At 41.7% G+C, this 19,694-nt stretch overlaps 1 protein-coding gene and 1 non-coding gene across 4 annotated transcripts in view; both read right to left on the reverse strand.

The window, feature by feature from the left end:
• Positions 1-19,694, reverse strand: part of FBXO42 (F-box protein 42) — a 108,055-nt gene that overhangs the window by 38,019 nt on the left and 50,342 nt on the right. For all 3 annotated transcript variants that reach the window (XM_059376353.1, XM_059376351.1, XM_059376352.1), the window contains 2 exons: positions 11,008-11,275; positions 6,167-6,283 (listed from right to left, as the gene is read on the reverse strand). In XM_059376353.1, coding sequence (XP_059232336.1) covers positions 6,167-6,283; positions 11,008-11,257 — 367 coding nt within the window. In that variant the 5' untranslated portion in view covers positions 11,258-11,275. The remainder of the gene's footprint in view (positions 1-6,166; positions 6,284-11,007; positions 11,276-19,694) is intronic.
• TRNAK-CUU (transfer RNA lysine (anticodon CUU)) lies at positions 16,068-16,140 on the reverse strand. The gene has a single exon. It is a non-coding gene; the product is annotated as a tRNA-Lys (tRNA).

Consider the following 19,694-nt stretch of genomic DNA (forward strand, 5'->3'; position numbering starts at 1 on the left):
AAAAAAAAAAAAAAAAAAAAAAAAGAATCTTTTAGTAAAAAAAAAAATAATAATAAAATAAATAAAAAAAATAAAAAAAAAAAAGAATCTTTAGTAAGACAATTCCATAACTAAGAGAGTCAAGGGCTCATTTACGTTTCACCGTTCTTCAAAGACCAATTCTTGGCAGCTGTTTCCTTCATATAGCAGAAGAGCACGGTGCCTTTATTTTTCAAAGAGCTAGCCACATTCTTCTTCTTCTCTATTTGGACTGAAACCTCAGCCAACAGCTGGGCCCCATGAGCTCCTTGCCACATGTATTTTAATCCCATACTAAAATAAGGCAATCGGCATTTTCCTGCTTCTCTTTTAGCAAACAAAGGTTTCTGGAAGAGGAAGGCACAGCCCAAATTCTGCAAACCTAGCAGGCCTGAAACGACAAGTTTCACACACACTGTATTCTCAATGCCTATCAGTTATTATCAACGAAGCTTGGAGAGGAAGGGAGTCAATTCAGGCAGCTATGTTTAGAACTCAGATATAATGGAATGAGAAAATAGCCATCAATAATACACTCAAAAATTTTAAGCATCCTACTAAACTTTTGTTTATTGTCTATTTTTATTTAAGACACCTACATGTTGGTATGGGTGGGGGTGGGGAGACCCAATGAGTTCAATGGGCCTTTTAGAAAAAATTAAGAATTTAAGCAAATACCAGCGCTCAAGTAGTCATTTCCCTTTTACCAGCATTCTCCACCCAAACAGCACATTTTCTTTTAGAACATCCAGACCACTGGAATGTGCAATACAAAAGTTATAGTTCACAGTACAGTATGAATATTCTGCTAAGAAGTAACATTAAGAATGTTTATTCTAATTGCTAAATCTCTTCAAATTTTCTAAAATGGTTTGATTGCTCCATGAATAACTATTCCAAGACATCTATTTCCAGTTAATATCTAATAATCCCTACTCAAAGGCAAGTCAAATATTCACATGAACACACAGCAAGCAGTTCTTCAGCACCCAGCACAATTGCCTACTGCAGTATAATCCTCTCCAGTGCAAGGTCTTCCAGTTGTTTCATATTTCCCATGATGCCTGGGAGTCACTTAAGAAATTTCACTGAACTCCAACCTTTGCACATTCAGATGTTAAATTCTCTTTTGTTTTCCACTTGTTTCTAGGGAAAGGTCCTGAGGCATTTATCCCATGCTTAAAGAGCTTTGCTGTCAAGTGTCTCACATCTACAAGCTAGGACATATTTGATAAGTAATTACGTAACTATGGAACAAGCAAGGCTGCTTATCCAGTCTGGGCCTGCTAGCTATTGCACGGGCACTACTAGCATGGGTAGGAAATGACCCGACCCTATGTGCAGCCTAAACCTAAACACTAAAAGCATGAGGCTAGGGACTCTAAGAGATCCTTCCATCAATCTGAAAAGGACATTCTCTGTTAGTCAAGACTTCATGATTAGTCATGCGCACAATCGCCAAATAGCTAGGAAAACTGGCTTCATTTTTGTCCCAGGCTTCTACGCAGGAAAGAAGCTGTACTGCTCCATCTTTGTGACACTTAATTTCACAGAATTCAATAGATTTCAACTCTGAAAGAAATGTCACGAAAGGTGCAAGGATGTCTAAGACCTGGAACCTGCTTATCCTCCAGGAGTCAACCACCTGTGGAGCAGACACCTTCAACACCCAATCACTCTGCAGTTTAAAACAAGCATTTCCTTGGTTAAATTTCCTAGCAATGCTGTGACATAAACAGAATTTGTTATATACACTTTACAGATGAGAAAGCTGTGAGTTAGAAGAACTAAGGAGGGGCGCCTGGCTGGCTCAGTCAGGGGGGTGTGTGACTCCTGATCATGACTTTGAGCCCTATGTTGGGGTCCTGGGATAAAGTCCCGCATCATCCTCTCTGCTTGGCAGGGAACCCGCTTCTCCCTCTGCTTACAGCTCTGCTCGCTTGTGCTCCCTCCCTCTCTGTCAAATAAATAAAATCTTTTTTTAAAAATTTGCTAAATAAAAATTAAAAAATAAGAGCCAAGGGACTTGCTTCTCAAGTTTAAAGTTCTTCTATCAGGGGTGCCTGGGTGGCTCAATCATTGGGCATCTGCCTTTGGCTTGGGTCACGGTCCCAGGGTCCTGTGACTGGTCCCACATCGGGCTCCCTGCTTGGTGGGAGGCCTGCTTCTCCCTCTCCCACTTATGTCCCCCCTGCTTGTGCTCTCTGTCGCTGTCTCTGTCAAATAAATAAAATCTTTTAAAAAAAAAAAATTCTTCTTTCGTATACAGCCTCTCTGACAATTATGGGGACAGATAGATGGTAATGAACAGTACAAGGAAGGAAGGAAGAGTGCTTTAGGGGTGTACAAGTAGATGAAGGAAAGAGCTTAATCTCCATGCAGGAAATATGAGAGGAGTTTATGAAGAACGTGGCTTTTGGCTTTATCTCTGAGAACATGTTCAGGCCATTAACAAGGGACAAACAAGTCCAGGGATGAAAAAGGAATAGGAGGGAAAGGGAGAAGGCAATCGCGGCATCCAAACGAGGCCATGATGTAGGAAATTTTTTTTTTTTTAAGATTTTATTTATTTGACACAGAGAGAGAGAGAACTCTAAGCAGAGAGCCTGATGCAGGGCTCGATCCTAGGACCCTGAGATCATGACTTGAGCCAAAGGCAGAGGCTTAACCCTCTGAGCCACCTATTAGGCACCCCTGACATAGGAAATTTAAGACATAATAAGGAGTCTTGTGTGGGTGGAGCCTAGTTGTGTGAGGATGTGGCAGAGATTCAGGCTGAAAGAGTATACTAGGGCCCTGAAAGTCCAGGGGAGTGGAAACTTCTGCATGCAGTGTAGAAAGGCTGAGTTTTCTCGGCAGAGGAGAGGTTTCAGACTTGCAGCGGATCCGGACAGGGGCTCCTGCCATTTTAGGCAGGTCCATTCTCTTTGTGTAAGAGCATCCCATTCACCACAGGACAGACAGCATCCTGGTCCTTGCTACTAAATTCATGCACTGCTCTCCAGTCAAGCCAATGAGCAATGAATGACCTTACATATTTCCAAATGCCCTAGGAGGTGGCACTGTCCCCAGTTTCAGAGATGGGTGCCAGAAGTGTCTAGTGCAGTTTTAGATGAAGCAAGAGAAAAAGACCATTTAGAAAAGATTTAGGAAAGATGGAATGATTAGCTCATAAAAGTGAGTAATGGGAAAAATAAGAAAAGATACAAGAGAGATTGCAGAAGTGGATGGAATCAGTAAGATTTGACTTTTGTTGCTGAAGGAAAGAGAAGAAGTGAGGATAAATCCAAGAATTCAAGTGTGTAACCAACAGAATGATAATGCCATTAACTAAACTATGGAGAGCAGAACATCTGGGGGAACTCCTAAGGGCCACGAGTAGCTGGCAAGATAGGAAACATCTGTGTATCTCTGTGGCAATATGAGCAAAGACCTGGAAATGCAGACCTTGAGCTCAACATGAGTCAAGAATAAGAAATAAAATTGGGCTCTGGGGAGAAACACAAAGTAGGAAGAGGAAGGAGCTAAGGAAAGACACTGAAGGAATTTCTGGTTTTTAACCTATTCTGAAAAATGCCGACTTCCCATGTAACAGTCGTCTTCAGTCTGCCAGTTAGCACGCAGAGAGAAAGGGAACAATGAGAGATGCGCTCGGAGGAAATGAGACACAGCCCCTTTTTAAAAAAATCTATGGCACATTTTCTTGGCTTTCAAGTGAAGATATGAAAAAATTTTAAGGTTAAAAACATATATCTAAACCCACCAACCTCTGAATTTCTGTGAGCTTACTCGCTGCACTTTTCCTTTCCATTTTCCCTTCAAATAACTATCTCTATTTTGTGGTGATACTCTTTCCAAAGCTGTTAATAGAAAAATATTTCCTTCTTCTCTCACTAGAAAGCTGAACTATTGCTGTGATAATTATTCACCCCTGAATACTAGCCAGTCTGGTTTCTACTTTACCCAGATTCGCTCCATTTCCCTAACCTAGGGTTCTAAAACTACTTGTTTCAAAAAATCATCTGAAAAGTCTTTAGAAACCTTGTCTCCACTTTTTAGTCCAAATATCTGTAGGTAACTGAAGTTAACACCCCCTTGAACAATAAATTAAAAATCCTAACATAGGGACGCCTGGGTGGCTCAGTTGGTTAAGCGGCTGCCTTCAGCTCAGGTCATGATCCCAGCGTCCTGGGATCGAGTCCCACATCGGGCTCCTTGCTCAGGGGGGAGCCTGCTTCTCCCTCTGCCTCTGCTGCCACTCTGCCTGCCTGTGCGCTCTCTCTCTCTCTCTCTCTGGCAAATAAATAAATAAAATCTTTAAAAAAAAACAAACAAACCTAACATAGATTCTTCTGTAATTTCATTAAATATTCCTTTCAAGAATTCATTTAGAGTCTATATTCCTGAAAATATTCAAGACCCTTTCAAAATTATGTTTGAGGTAATAAAATTGAGAAGGAGGAAGAGGAGAAGAGCAGGAGGAGGAGGAAATAGTAGTACTAGTAGTACTAGTCATTGGGTTTGGGGTAATTTTCAGTAGTTGCTGTTAATGGCCCTTTCACTATGTTGACATCTGCATGGATGGTCCAAAAGCAATGCTAGGTAAAATTGCTGTAGCCTGGGCAAGACTCAAGGCAGGGGTATTAAATTAAACAAAACCAGTTCTGACTCCGCAGACCCCCGAAAGGGTCTCACAGATGCCCTCCTCCCTGAGAAGCCCACGAATCACACTTTGAGATCCACTGTCTTGGGGGGTTTACAACAGGACAAGTAAAAATAGCTCAAGAAAACTGAAAACACTGAAATAGTTTGGCCTGTTCCTTTGATCTATTTAGACTCAGTTCAAAGACAATAATAAATTGTAATTATGGACTGAATTCCCTCTGGATATGAGTACCACATACAGTCTGAGGCAGCCAGCCTCCAAGATGGCCTCCAACAGTCCTCACTTCCTGGTATTTATTCCGCTGGTCAATCGCTGTGTGACCATAAGGACTGAGCAGAAAAGTCAGTATTCACTTCAGAGATGAGGTTAAAAAAGACCATGGCTTCTGTCTTGATGTCTGTGTCTCTCTCTCAGTTCATTTTGTGGGAAGCCAGCTGCCAAGTAATTAGCAGCTCTACACAGAGGTCCATGTCCCAAAGAACGAAGCCTCGTGTCTACAGTTACTTGAGTGAACTTGGCAGCGGATCCCCTGGGCCCCAGTCAAGCCTTCAGGTGACTACAGCCCTGGCGGACAGACTGACTGCAACCTCATCAGAGACCCTGAGCCAGAAGCTCCTAGCTAAAGCACTCCCAAATTCCCGATCCTCAGGAACTCTATAGATAAACGTTGTGGGGCGCCTGGGTGGCTCTGTGGGTTAAAGCCTCTGCCTTCGGCTCAGGTCGTGGTCCCGGGGTCCTGGGATCGAGCCCCGCATTGGGCTCTCTGCTCGGCAGGAGCCTCCTTCCCTTCCTCTCTCTCTGCCTGCCTCTCTGCCTACCTGAGATCTCCGAATTAAAAAGAAAAAAAGAAATGTTGTTTTAAGCTGCTAAGTTTTGTGGTAATTTTTATGCAACATGAATAACCAATAAACTCTCCTGCTGAAGAGGTCAAAAAATATACACTGATCATGATGAGCACTGAGTGATTTATAGAACTGTGGAATAATTACACTGAACACCTGACACTAAGAAGATTTATAATTTCACTATTTAAATTTGTATTTTAAAGTTAATACCCTTTGCGTTCAAAAATTTTTGTGTTACCCCAAATTCAGTGTTTGCTAAACATATACTATGTTAAAATAAAGAATTATTGTTAAGACTTAGTGCTAAATCCTGGCTACTCCCAAAGTAGGATCTCAGAAATACCCATGTGCACTCCTTTCCTTTGTTTCCTCTGACTTGACATCAGATGTTCAAGTCTAAGATAATACCTTGACTTCTTTGGAGCAGATACTAGAAAAATCCAAATATAAAATTGTACCAGAGTGTCTATGCTGTATCTAGGCTCACACTCTTCCCTGACTGTAATTAAAAAATTAATATAAATCCTCATTTTGAATTCATTTCATTAAAAAGTCAAACAAAATACATGCCTCTGATGTAATTTTTAGAAATATGACTAAAGGCAGGGTGGCCTCTGCGCTCACAGTGAATACTTACTGTGTGAGAACCGCTGAGTGATCGGGGTTCCAGGGTAAGGGTATGTCCGACTCTCCCACTGAATGTGTCCTTCCTGGACAGCCTTTATGAAACCATGGTAACACTGGTGAGCTACACCTAAAGACAAAATAACAAAGGCCTCAGCCTGGATACTTCACTTTTCAATCAAATTATTAAAACTGCCTCTATTAACTATCTTATCACTTTTACAAGACTTAAGAATCCGGGATGTCTGGGTGGCTCAGTTGGTTAAGAGGCTGCTTTCAGCTCAGGTCATGATCCCTGGATCAGGGGACCCAGTCCTGCATCGGGCTCCTTGCTCAACAGAGAGCCTGCTTCTCCCTCCGCTTCTGTCTGTCACTCTGCCTGCTTGTGCGCGTGCTCTCTGTCTCTCTCTCATAAATTAATAAATAAATAAAATATGTAAAAAGACCTAAGTTTTTTGTTTTTTCTTAAAGATTTTATTTATTTGACAGGCAGAGATCACAAGTGGGCAGAGAGGCAGGCAGAGAGAGAGGAGGAACCAGGCTCCCTGCTGAGCAGGGAGTCTGATGCGGGGCTTGATCCCAGGACCCTGGGATCATGACCTGAGCTGAAGGCAGAGGCTTTAACCCACTGAGCCACCCAGGCGCCCCAGACCTAAGTTTTTTTTGAGGAACTCCAAATTTCTCTGATTTTTCATTCAAAGAAGGAAAACAGAATTTCAAAACAAGAAAATCCACTCCTTTTACTTTACCAAGGTTCAGGGAGGTTAAGTGTTACTAAGCTCAAGGTTACAAAATTAGCTTGCACTGTAACTCTGCTCCCCTTTATGTCATATGATGGGGCAACACATTAAAATAATTGGTAGGGGCACGTGGCTCAGTCAGTAGAACATATGACTCTTGATCTCAGGGTTGTGAGTTTGAGCCTCACACTGGGCATAGAGTTTACTTTTAAAAATAAATAGGGGTGCCTGGATGGCTCAATGGGTTAAGTCTCCGCCTTCGGCTCAGGTCATGATCTCAGGGTCCTGGGATCAAGCCCCACACTGGGATCTCTGCTCGGTGTCCCCCCCGCCCCTCTCTGCCTGCCTCTCTGCCTATTTGTGATCTCTGTCTGTCAAATAAATAAAATCTTTAAAATAATAAGTAAGTAAAAATAAAATAACTGTATTATTTACTCCAAAACAAAGAGGGTGGGGGAATAGTTTAGTTTTCTGAGAAAGAGCTGGTAAAACAGTGTCTGGAATATAAATAACAGGCATTGATTAATGCCTATGGTTATACCATGGTAACCAAGCATATTCCATCTTTTCTTTTTTTTTTTAAAGATTTTATTTATTTATTTGACAGACAGATCACAAGTAGGCAGAGAGGCAGGCAGAGAGAAAGGAAAAGAAGCAGGCTCCCTGCGGAGCAGAGAGCCCAATGCGGGGCTCGATCCCAGGACCCTGAGATCATGACCTGAGCTGAAGGCAGAGGCTTTACCCCACTGAGCCACCCAGGCACCCCAAGCATATTCCATCTTAAACAAAGAGATAATAATTAGCTTACAGGGAATTATGAAATGATGAATTTACAACTACAGAAAGCTATCTTTAAAACTGAGAGCTTTTACTATAATGGTGGATACATGTCATTATCCAGTTGTTCAAACCCAAAGAATGTGCACCCTAATGTAAACTGTGGACTGTGGGCAATGAGTGGTCCAAGAGGTTCATCAACTGTAAAAAATGTACAACTCTGGTAGGGGATGTTGATAGGGGAGGCTGTGGATTTTGGGTATATAGGGAGATATATGGGAAATCCTAAAATTTCAATTCAATTTTGCTGTATACCTAAAACCACTCTAAAATATCCAGTCCATCTTCCTTTTTTTTAAAGTGAGAGCTTAATGTTTCTGGAACAATCTTTTTTTTTTTTTTTAATATTTATTTATTTGACAGAGATCACAACTGGACAGAGAGGCAGGCGGGGTGGGAGGTTGGGAAGCAGGCTCCCTGCTGATCAGAGAGCCTGATTCGGGGCTCAATCCCAGGACCCTGGGATCATGACCTGAGCCGAAGGCAGAGGCTTTAACCTACTGAGCCACCCCGGCGCCCCAACAATCTATCTTTTTAACACATGAAATGAGTATCTTATTTCAAAGAGCAACATTCTGAATGAAGAGTATAACAAATTATGTTACACATTTTTAAATTCATGTTACCTTAGTGGATCCTTATGCAGGATCAGAGTACTTACACATGTTCTCCAATGATGATTACTATCCCTTGGCTGAACTCACAACTAAGAATTAAATATTAAGGGATGCCTGGGTGGCTCAGTTGGTTAAATGTCTGTCTTTGGCTCAGGCTCCTTGCCCACTCCCAGCTCATGCTCTCTCTCCCAAATACAGAAATAAAATCTTAAGAAAAAAAAAAAGATTTAGGGGCATCTGGATGGTTCAGTGGGTTAAGCCTCTGCCTTCCACTCAGGTCATGGTCTCAGGGTCCTGGGATCAAGCCCTGCATCGGGCTCTCTGCTCAGCGGGGAGCCTGCTTCCTCCCCTCTCTCTGCCTGCCTCTCTACTTACTTGTGATTTCTGTCTGTCAAATAAATAAATAAATAAATAAATAAATAAATAAATAAATAAATAAAATCTTTTAAAAATAAAATAAATAAAATTTTAAAAATTTTAAAAAGGAATTAAATATTCAATGTGTGACAGCACTGCCAACTATACATTGATGAAGAAAGTAACACAGATTTATAAATACTGGAATGAGGTAAGGCAGCAAGGAATAAAAGACAGATACCTAGTAAAAGAACAGGACAGGGGGAAACTGTCTTGGCAGTAACTTCCTTCCCCCTGAAGATTTAAGGCTGTGAGTACTAGGTTAGGGTTTCTCTCCCTTAAAAAAAAATATATCAAAATAATTGGAATGCCAGAAAAACCCCACAAAAAACCCCTAAGAATAAATTCATGTATTTCATTAGATCACAGTCCCTCGAACGTGATTCTTCCACTTCTATTTTAGAGATGAAACCATATACTCCTACAGGTTAGGCCCCCAGTCTCTCCTGGGGAGTCCATTAAGTCTACAAGTGGAAGCAGGCTGTGCACACCAGTATTACCAGTTGTGAGCAAACGAGCACAGGGCCCACAAGCAGTTACAGCACAGATGGTCCTCAGTCTTCAGGCTGGATGCTGAGCAACTGACAATGACCCCACGCCTCCTAAGAACCACCCTGATGAAAAGATTTTAAAACTCAGTTTGATGTAAAGGTTTTTCTGTTGTAACTCTGACTGCCTGTTCCCACCAGGAAAGAACAAATTGATACAAGCCTTGCTTTGATCAAAGATTATTTAACTGGCCTGATATCTTAATTTTACAAACAGGCCTTTTCCACTTAAAATGAAGTCAAGGGGCACCTGGGTGGCACAGTCGGTTGAGCCCAACTCTTGGTTTCAGCTCAAGTCACGATCTCGGCGTCATGGGTACCAAGCCTTGGATCAGTGGGTTAAGTGCTTGCCTTCAGGGCAGGTCATGATCCCAGGGTTCTGGGATGGAGCCCCAAATCAGGCTCCCAGGCTCACATTCGGCATGGAGTCTGCTTAGGACTCTCTCTGCCCCTTCATTCCTCTCTCCCAAATAAATAAATGAATCTTAAAAAAATAAAAACAAAACCAAAAAAACCTGGGGTGCCTGGGTGGCTCAGTTGGTTAAGCATCTGCCTTTGGCTCAGGTCATGATCCCAGGGTCCTGGGACCAAGTCCCCACATCGGGCTCCCGGGATGCTCAATCTGCTTCTCCCTCTCCCTCTGCCTGTCACTCCCCCTGCTTGTGCCCTCTCCTCTCCTCTCTCTCTCTGAAATAAATAAATCTTAAAAAAAAAAAAAAAAAAAAAAAAAAAAAAAACAACCAACCACCTAATGAAGCCAATTACCTGCTCTCTGTTAATTCAAAATATAGTACACCTAGTAACTACAACATTTAGCCAGAGTTGAAATCTTGATTAGGAAATGATGGAAAAACAGGAGAAACTCATTTTTAAATGTTAAAGACATGCATAGAGCCCATATTGCTTGAGATAAAATTAAACAGTAAATGCTTGTACAACTCTACATTTGCCACAGTTAGCTACTTTAAGAAACACAATGATATCCTCATAGAGAACATGGACTCTAAACCCAGACTACCTGAATGCTGAGTGTTTGATCCTCCATTTACTACCTGGGTGACCTTGGCTAACATACTTAACTATGCCTCACACTCCATTTCTTCATCTAATTCAGAGTCTGTAGCCACTACACTGCCCAACAACAGTACGAGGTACATTAACGTTCATTATACTGTTACCCCATGTCCATCCCTACTTCACCAATTCAAGAACAATACAATTTACCAGATTACTCTAAGAATATGCAGAAAAAGAATCTTCGTTTTAAAACTGCAAGTGGGGGGCGCCTGGGTGGCTCAGTGGGTTAAAGCCTCTGCCTTCGGCTCAGGTCATGATCCCAGGGTGCTGGGATCGAGCCCCACATTGGGCTCTCTGCTCTGCGGGGAGCCTGCTTCCTCCTCCTCTCTCTCTCTGCCTGCCTCTGCCTGCTTGTGATCTCTGTCTGTCCAAAAAAATTTTTTTTAATTTAAAAAAAAAATACTACAAGTGGGATTAAATATCACAAAATTCAAGCTGTTCATAACACTAGCCAAAATTAAGAGAAAAGGAAAATGTACAGAGTTAATTGTCTTACACTAAATTTTAGAACCATGATACACTTCAGGGAGAATAGTGAAAATGAAAGTAAGAGTTCAAAAATAAATCATTAGAACAGATTTTAAATAAATAAATAAGCCTTTCCACTGTCCACAGTACCTTTGATAAGCCGATACCACTGTTTGCAGACAAGGGCTGCAGTTTTGTGCTCCTGGTATGGTGAAAGGAAGGACAGGATATACTCCAAAACCTCTTCTGGCAGTTCAGACATGGACCTGTTATGTCTTGTCTCCTCAGCCTCCAGTGCTGGGTGGGGCTCCTCATCCTGCTCCATTGTCCCTTCCAGCACAGCTTCTTCTTGGTCCACAGCCATGAAACTGTCATCTTCACTGTCCGAGGAGCTGGCCATGACATTCCACTCAAACAGCTATGGTAGGAAATGCACAAACATCAGTATACACTGTCAGAAGCTCTGAAACAACTCAGGCACACACATTCAAGCTGCACATGATGTCTTTCAGACCCTCAATGTGAAATTTGTTCCTCAGCCCTTTCCCACACTAGCTGTGAGCCGTCCTCATTTGACAGGTAGAGCTCATATACCAAGCCCATCCCAAATATCTAACAAATCTTTACAGGCTTCTGACTGTACTGTTTCTCTCACTGTAAACCAGAATGACAGTCAAGTTTTAGTACAACCATAAAACTAGAAGACTGTTCTCTAACAGCTCTTCTAAGACAAATTCCTGACTGGCAAACAGCAAAGGGTATAGCAACTAGACTCCCCCTAGGCATGATTCAAGACCTCAAACTTCAAAGAAAAAACAAACCGTGGGTCCTATAAAGAGTAATAAGAGCATTCTGAGGACGTGGATTAAGAAAAGTTTTTCTAGGGATATCTGGGTGGCTCAGTTGGTTGGACCACTGCCTTCGGCTCAGGTCATGATCCCAGAGTTCCAGGACTGAATCCCACATCAGGCTCACAGCTCCATGGGGAGTCTGCTTCTCCCTCTGACCTTCTCCTTGTTCATGCTCTCTCTCACTGTCTCTCTCTCTCAAATAAATAAATAAAATCTTTAAAAAAAAAAAAAAAAGAGTTTTTCTAGGGGCGCCTGGGTGGCTCGGTGGGTTAAGCTTCTGCCTTTGGCTTTGGTCATGATCTCAGGGTCCTGGGACTCCATCCCACATCCGGCTCTCTGCTCAGCAAGGGAGCCTGCTCCCACCCCCCCACCCCCGCCTGCCTCTGGCTACTTGTGATCTCTCTCTCTGTCAAATACATAGATAAAACCTTTAAATAAAAGTTTTTCCGGCACCTGGGTGGCTCAGTGGGTTCAGCCTTTGCCTTTAGCTCAGGTCATAATCTCAGGGTCCTGGGACTGAGTCCCGCATCAGGCTCTCTGCTCTGCAGGGAGCCTGCTTCCTCCTCTCTCTCTCTCTGCCTGCCCCTCTGCCTACTTGTGATCTCTCTCCGTCAAATAAATAAATAAAATCTTAAAAAAAATTTTTCTAGATTTTATACAAGGCAATTCACTTAAGAGGAAAACAAATATTCCAAGAATAGGCCTAACTAGCTAAAATACCATATACAAGGCAATATTTACATTGTCTTGCATCAAAATAGATCCAGGGAGTAAAACAAAACAAAACAAAAACCAGAAAGAGATATATATGCCCATCAATAACGTAACAGATAAATTGTGGTACATTCACACAGTGAAATTAATACAATGGAATACAGCAAGGAACTACAGGCAGAGAAGATGGGGAAGCAGGCTCCCTGCAGAGCAGAGAGCCCAATGTGGCGCTCGATCCCAGGACCCTGAGATCATGACCCAAGCCAAAGGCAGAGGCCTAAACCACTGAGCCACCCAGGCTCTGCTCAGCCACTGGCTGGGAGTTCCTCCAAAGCTGAGGCCCACCATGAAGGGACTAAAGGATTTCTTTAGTTGTACTCCTTACAGATGGGCAGCAAGTTCTTTCCTGAAAGGACATCTGAGTTCATTTTCTTATTTTCCAATCAATCTATTCCCCTTGACCATACACAACTACCCAGATCACTCACTAGGACATTAAAATTTCCAGCATTCCCTCTAACACTGATGCAAAGAATAAAAAATAATGGGAAGAGAAGAGGACTCTTGAAATATACTTGGGGCTTTGAGAAAGATCTGCAATGTTCCAGGGTTGCCTGGCTGGCTGCCAGTAGGGCATGCAACTCTTGATCTTGGGGTTGTAAGTTCGAGCCCCACACTGGGTGTAGAGATTACTTAAAATAAATATAAATATAAATATAAATATAAATATAGATATAAATGTAAATATAGATATAAATGTAAAGATATAGATATAGATATAGATATCTGAAATGTTCCAAAAGATGAGGGGGTGGGGAGAGCAAAGAACAGAAACCTTCCCTCTCGTTTCCACCACTCCTGTAATTTATATAAGAATTATGTATGACATCTTAAAAACCAGGGGCACCTGGGTGGCTCAGTGGGTTAAGCCTCTGCTTTTGGCTCAGGTCATGATCTCAGGATCCTAGAATTGAGTCCTGCATTGGGCTCTCTGCTCAGCGGGGAGCCTGCTTCACCCCTCACCTCTGCCTGCCTCTCTGCCTACTTGTGATCTCTCTGTCAAATAAAATCTTTAAAAGATAAATAAACACTGGAAGAATGATCACATAAAGGAAAATGAAAACATGAATCAGCTCATGAAGTAGCTTCCAAGAAACTCATCTATCAAATTGGCTCACGATACTACAGTGTCCTAGCAAAGTGGCTGCTAGAATCTTAATGAGGTGGTAAATGACTGGTAGCTAATGGAAGTTCTCCTAGCTGGGGAAAGAAGGACAATGGCAGAGGGAAGGTAGCAGCAATCTCCTCCATTCCCCAAAAGTAGAGCACTGTTTACTATAGGTTTACTGTAATTGTATTAAATGATCCTAGTTAGTTACCCCCATATTGAGTGAGCTGTTTTTCCACACGCTTAACTCACTAGAGGAAGGCCTTTCCATTTCCAGTCCTAACTCCTACCCCAAAGAGTTGTCATATAGGGGCACCTGGGTGGCTCAGTGGGTTAAGCCTTTGCCTTCGGCTCAGGTTGTGATCCCAGGGTCCTGGGATCGAGCCCCGCTTCGGGTTCCCTGCTCAGCGGCAAGCCTGCTCCCCCCCCCACCCCCTCTGCCTGCCTCTCTGCCTACTTGTGATCTCTGTCAAACAAATAAAATCTTAAAAAAAAATAAGAGTAGTAATATAAAATATAAAACAAAAATTAAAAATTTTTTCTGGCAAAAAAGAAAAAAGGCACATTTACTACTGGGAAAAAAAATTACTTCCCATATTCCCTCTTATTCTTTCCCCTGCAAGTTATCATTTCTCACTGCCCACTGGCTATCTTCCCTAATATATTGACTTTCTCCTATTTTTAACCCCTGTAAATTTCAGCTCTGAAATTTACTAGGGAAAAGAATCCAAAGAAACAGATTCCTTGAATTTGGCTGCATCTTTCACATTTGAATTACACATAGCATCTCGAATACAGTTGTTCCTTTACTCAACAGTCTGGCAGATTGTGAGGCTAAGGTCTGCTTCAGAACAAACTTAATCAGTATAGGCTATAAGAGCTTATTTACAGAATAATATTTTTTTCCTCAAGAAAATAAGTGTTTGGGGGGGCACCTGGGTGGCACAGTGGGTTAAGCCGCTGCCTTCGGCTCAGGTCATGATCTCAGGGTCCTGGGATCGAGTCCCGCATCGGGCTCTCTGTTCGGCAGGGAGCCTGCTGCCCTCTCACTCTCTCTGCCTGCCTCTCCATCTACTTGTGATTTCTCTCTGTCAAATAAATAAATAAAATCTTAAAAAAAAAAAAAAAAAGAAAGAAAAGAAAAGAAATGTTTGGGGATGCCTGGGTGGTTCAGTCAGTTAAGCTACTGCCTTTGGCTCATCATGATCCCAGGGTCCTGGGATCGAGTCCTACATCGGGCTCCTTGCTCAGTGGGGAGCCTGCTTCTCTCTCTTTGCCTCTGTCTGCCACTATGCCTGCTTATGCACTCTCTCTCTCTCTCTGACAAATAAATAAATAAAATTTTAAAGAAAAATAAAAATAAATGTTTGGCCCAATGAAAACAACTTCTTGGGCGCCTGGGTGGCTCAGTGGGTTAAGCCTCTGCCTTCGGCTCAGGTCAGTATCTCAGGGCCCTGGGATCGAGTCCCACATCGGGCTCTCTGCTCTACGCAGAGCCTGCTTTCTCTCTCTCTCTCTCTCTCTCCCTCCCCCACTGCCTGCCTGTCTGCCTACTTGTGATCTCTGTCAAATAAATAAATAAATAAATCTTAAAAAAAAATTTTAAGAAAACTTCTTACTCCCTTTCCAAATCTTCTCAAAGTACAATTAGCAAGCAAACATGAAGGGACTCACAGTTTTGTACCGACCAGTTTTAAGTAATTCTCCCATTCAACCATTTCCCTGTCCACAAAAGCACCAAACCCCATGCTCCTGAAGGCATGTTTCCAATCTTGGCCCTGAGCACAGATGCCAATGAGAATACACAGGAATGGGCTCAGATGCGATTCCTCTGTAATTACATGCCCAGTACCAATTTGCACAGTCCTTCATTTTCACTTCCATGATTAGGTAATGAAATCATCACTCATATTCCCACAGGATATGGAGGCCTTCTGAAACAATTTTTGTTCCTTTCATGCCAAAAAAAGCCCTACAAAACAATTCACACGTAACTGTTGTTAACTCATTGAATGTGGTTTTCATGAAGCCTTTTTTTTTCTTTTTTTAACATCTTAATTCTTGGGACGCCTGGGTGGCTCAGTCAGATGGGTGGCTGCCTTCGGCTTGGGTCATGATCCCAGGGTCCTGGGATCGAGTTTCACATCAAGCTCCTTGTTCAGTGGAAAGCCCACTTCTCCCTCTGCCTGCTCTGCCTGCCGGTCCCCCTGCTTATGCACGCACGTGCTCTTTCTAGTGCGTGCATGCTCCTGCTTTCTCTCTATCTCTCTGATACATAAATAAATAAATAAAATCTTTTAAAAAAGAATAAAGATCTTATTTCTTAAGTAATTTTTACACCCAATGTGGGTCTCAAGCTTACAATCATGAGATCAAGAGTCATACCCTGTACAGACTAAGCCAGCCAGGAACCCCAGTTTTCCTGAAGTCTTTTTTTTTTTTTTTTTTTTTTTTTTTAATTTTTAAAGTAATCGCTATACCCAACATGGGGCTCAAACCCACAACCCTGAGATCAAGAGTCACACACTCTACCGACTGAGCCAGCCAGGTACCCGATCATGAAGGCTTTAATAGAAATCTTCCTCATCCTTCACATTTTTGTTAGACCTTCTTAGTTTCCCCAGGTTTTTGGAAGAAACCACAAACTGAAGCCAATTTACTGGAATCTGAGCTCTTTTGAGGACAGAGACCATGTCTAGCCATCTTGTCTTGCTAGAACTAGATATGCAAATGAGCCCAAGGTTTATTGAAATTTCTACTCACACCACCCCTGTGCTGACTTTGCCTTATTTTATACCAGAAATTACATCATCAGTACATGTGAGAATAGCAGACCCTACCCTTATAGGTCACTGGATGCTGCCAAGATACTTTACTGGTCAGAATGAACATACTCTCTGGTTCCTTGTTTCGACCTTTTAAGGTGTACACTGGTCTGAGAGTCTGCGCCAGATTCCGGAGCCATACCCAGTGACCTTTTGCTGGGTCAAGATGGGTGGTACTAAAGAAACCATTTATTTGGCCCAATAATATCCCTACTATACTATACTATACTATACTATACTATACTATACTACTACACTATACTATATATAGTATACTATGAGACTACATCCAACTAAATACAAATCACTTTTAAAAATCCAAACACCTTGTGGCACCTGCCTGGCTCAGTCGGTGAAGCATGTAACTCCACCTCAGAGAGCTCAAGCCCCACATTGGGCATAGAGCTTATTTAAAAAAAAAAAAAAAAAAAAGTGGAGGTGCCTGGATGGCTCAGTCATCAAGCATCTGCCTTCAGCTCAGGTCATGATTCCAAGGTCCTGGGATCAAGTCCCCCATTGGGCTCCCTGCTCTGGAAAGCCTACTTCTCCCTCTCCCACTCCCCCTGCTTGTGTTCCTTATCTCCTGAGTTTCTTTCTCTCTGTCAAATAAATAAACAAAATCTTTTTTAAAAATTACATATACCCTGCCCGTCTGAAGTATAAATTAAAGTTAAGATTTCGAGACAGGGAGATCTGGCTACTGTTTCTCCTTGTAACACTGCATGATCTAGGATAGGTCCACACAGAACAACGTGGGAAAACCTCTTTACCCCTAAGTAATGAAAATTCCCTACTTTATGAAGATTCTGTAAACAGGTGGCAGCTATCAAGCAACAACTCTGAACTCCCTGAAGGAAACTGATTTCCTTGTGAAGAGTTAAAATCAATTCATAGAAATTCAGGATGGGAATAAAACTATTTTGTTAATCAAGTACAAGTTTTTATCAAATCCTAGAACAGTATTTGATTAACTGTGCCTTTGATTTCCGCAGAACTAGACATCTGACAATCCTCTTGGAATAAACATGTCTTTATGAAAATCAAAATACATTTCACTTACTAAAAGGAAGCTGAAGGCTTAAAATGCAATCAAGTTTATTCTTCACAATTTCAAAAAGCTAAAAAAGAGAATGCAACAGGGGAACCTCTCACTGACAGTAAGATAAAGCACTGAGACTTCACTGAAGAACATGTGGCTGGACTGAATGGAAAAGCAACCACAGTCATCTGCAATATGAGGGCTTCTGAGGTTCAGGAGCAAAGCAGCAACCTTGCACACAGTTAATGTGAACTCATGAAGTCACCCACCTCAGCAGCACTCATGTTAGCTAAAAGGTATCAGATATTACTCTTGAAAATATAAAATACTGTTAAACGAAGGCCACAATATGATTCAATCTAAGATGATAACAAGCCTTGTTAATATACCACATTATCATTCTACTAACTCAAATGAGTAAGTTATAGAAAACGGTAAAACACAAATTTCCACCCTCATGCATTCAATAAATATCAATGGAACATTTACTATACATGAAAATACTGTGCTTACATCCCATGGGAGTTAAAAAGAAGAGGACATTCCAGGGTGCCTGGGTGGCTCAGTCGGTTAAGCACTTGATTTTGGTTTCAGCTCAGGTTACGGTCTCATGGGTCAAGGATGGAGCCCTGCACGGGGCTCCATGCTCAGCAGGGAGTCTGCTTGAAGATTCTCTCCCCCTGCCCCTGCCCCTACTTGCATGCATGTTCTCTCTCTCCCTCAAATAAATAAATAAATAAATAAATCTTTAAAAAAAAAAAAAAAGAGGATATGCCACTATTTCCTCTTAAGGACATTAACCTGGTGAGAGCCAAAGACACATAAATAATGAATACCAACACAGGACAGACCTGTGATACAAACAAGCTTTGGCAGTTCAGGGAAGGAGGAGATGGCTTCCAACTAGTCTGAGGAGGAAATTACACAAAGACAAGCATTTCAACGTTGAAGAATAGGTAGGACTGCAGAGAATGAAGTGGGAGAAGGTGGAGGGATAAAGACGTATCTCTTAAAATGATATTCTTGCTATGGAATCATCTTTAGGACAAAGGGTAAAACTATTTTTTCACCATTTGCACACACTACTTAATATTTTATCTATATCAACAAAAGCTCATAATCTGGAGACTCCTTGGTTCCTGACAGTCAATGTTTTGACTAAGTCTAGAAATAGAGTCATTTGGCATAACTACTATTGCTATTAGCAAACTGTGAGCTATTTTGACAAGCAAATTCAGAGCGCTGTTTCTACAAAGCATTCCAAACCTAGTAAGAGATATCAGCTGCAGTAAGCTTTTTTTAAAGTGGTTAACTCATCACTGGGTTATCTAAGATCTGCTTTTCCCAAACTACCCACTTAGTATACTTTCATTCTCTACAATGACTGATTATTAGACTTTTATAGAGTAGCAGAAATGGACCAGGTCTCAGGGCATTCTCCATATTCATATGTAGCAGCAAAGGCCTTTGTCATTACCAAGTATATGGTCAAGAAAATGTACTGGTTTCATATCACGAATGGAAATACTCTAGGATCTGAAAATCCCATATGGAGGAACTACACATTCTAGGTTCAACAAACTGTTTCATTTGGTAGAAAGAATACAACAGAACTTTAATACTCAAATTTGTATTTTGTGAGAGCTTAAATTTTTGGGTTTTAAGAAAAGACAATGATAATGTACAAAATATAGAATAATTAGGATTGCAATAATTTAACACATAGTAATTTTAAACAAAGTGCTTTCATTTGAAGTACAGTATGAATCAGAGAGGGGTTAGAGGGGAAAAAAGGTACATTAAAAGGTGTATTATTCTGGGTTTGGAAATTTTTTTCTTCTCAAAAATAATTATTTAAGGGTGCCTGGGTGGATCAGTTGGTTAAGCATCTGCCTTCGGGGTCAGGTCATGATTCTGGAGTCCTAGGATCGAGTCCCACATCAGGCTCCCTGCTCCACAGAGAGCCCACCTCTCCCTTTGCCTCTTTGTCTCTTATGAATAAATAAAATCTTTAGAAAGTAGTATTTAAGAAAGAAAAATGCAAAAGGGGCAAATAACCATACTATAACCGTAGTAAACTGTATTAACTCAAAATTGACTCCATCAGGCTACAGAAATGCTCAGAACTTACCTACTTCTTCCTCTCTGCTCCCACAATACTAACTACCTGCCAGCAGTACCAGGAATTACTCCACTGCAGCGTCTGTCTGCCTTCTCCTCTCCCCTTAGGACATAATAGA

The sequence above is a fragment of the Mustela nigripes genome, chromosome 14, assembly GCF_022355385.1.
Source record: "Mustela nigripes isolate SB6536 chromosome 14, MUSNIG.SB6536, whole genome shotgun sequence".
NCBI classification, from domain to species: Eukaryota; Metazoa; Chordata; class Mammalia; order Carnivora; family Mustelidae; genus Mustela; species Mustela nigripes.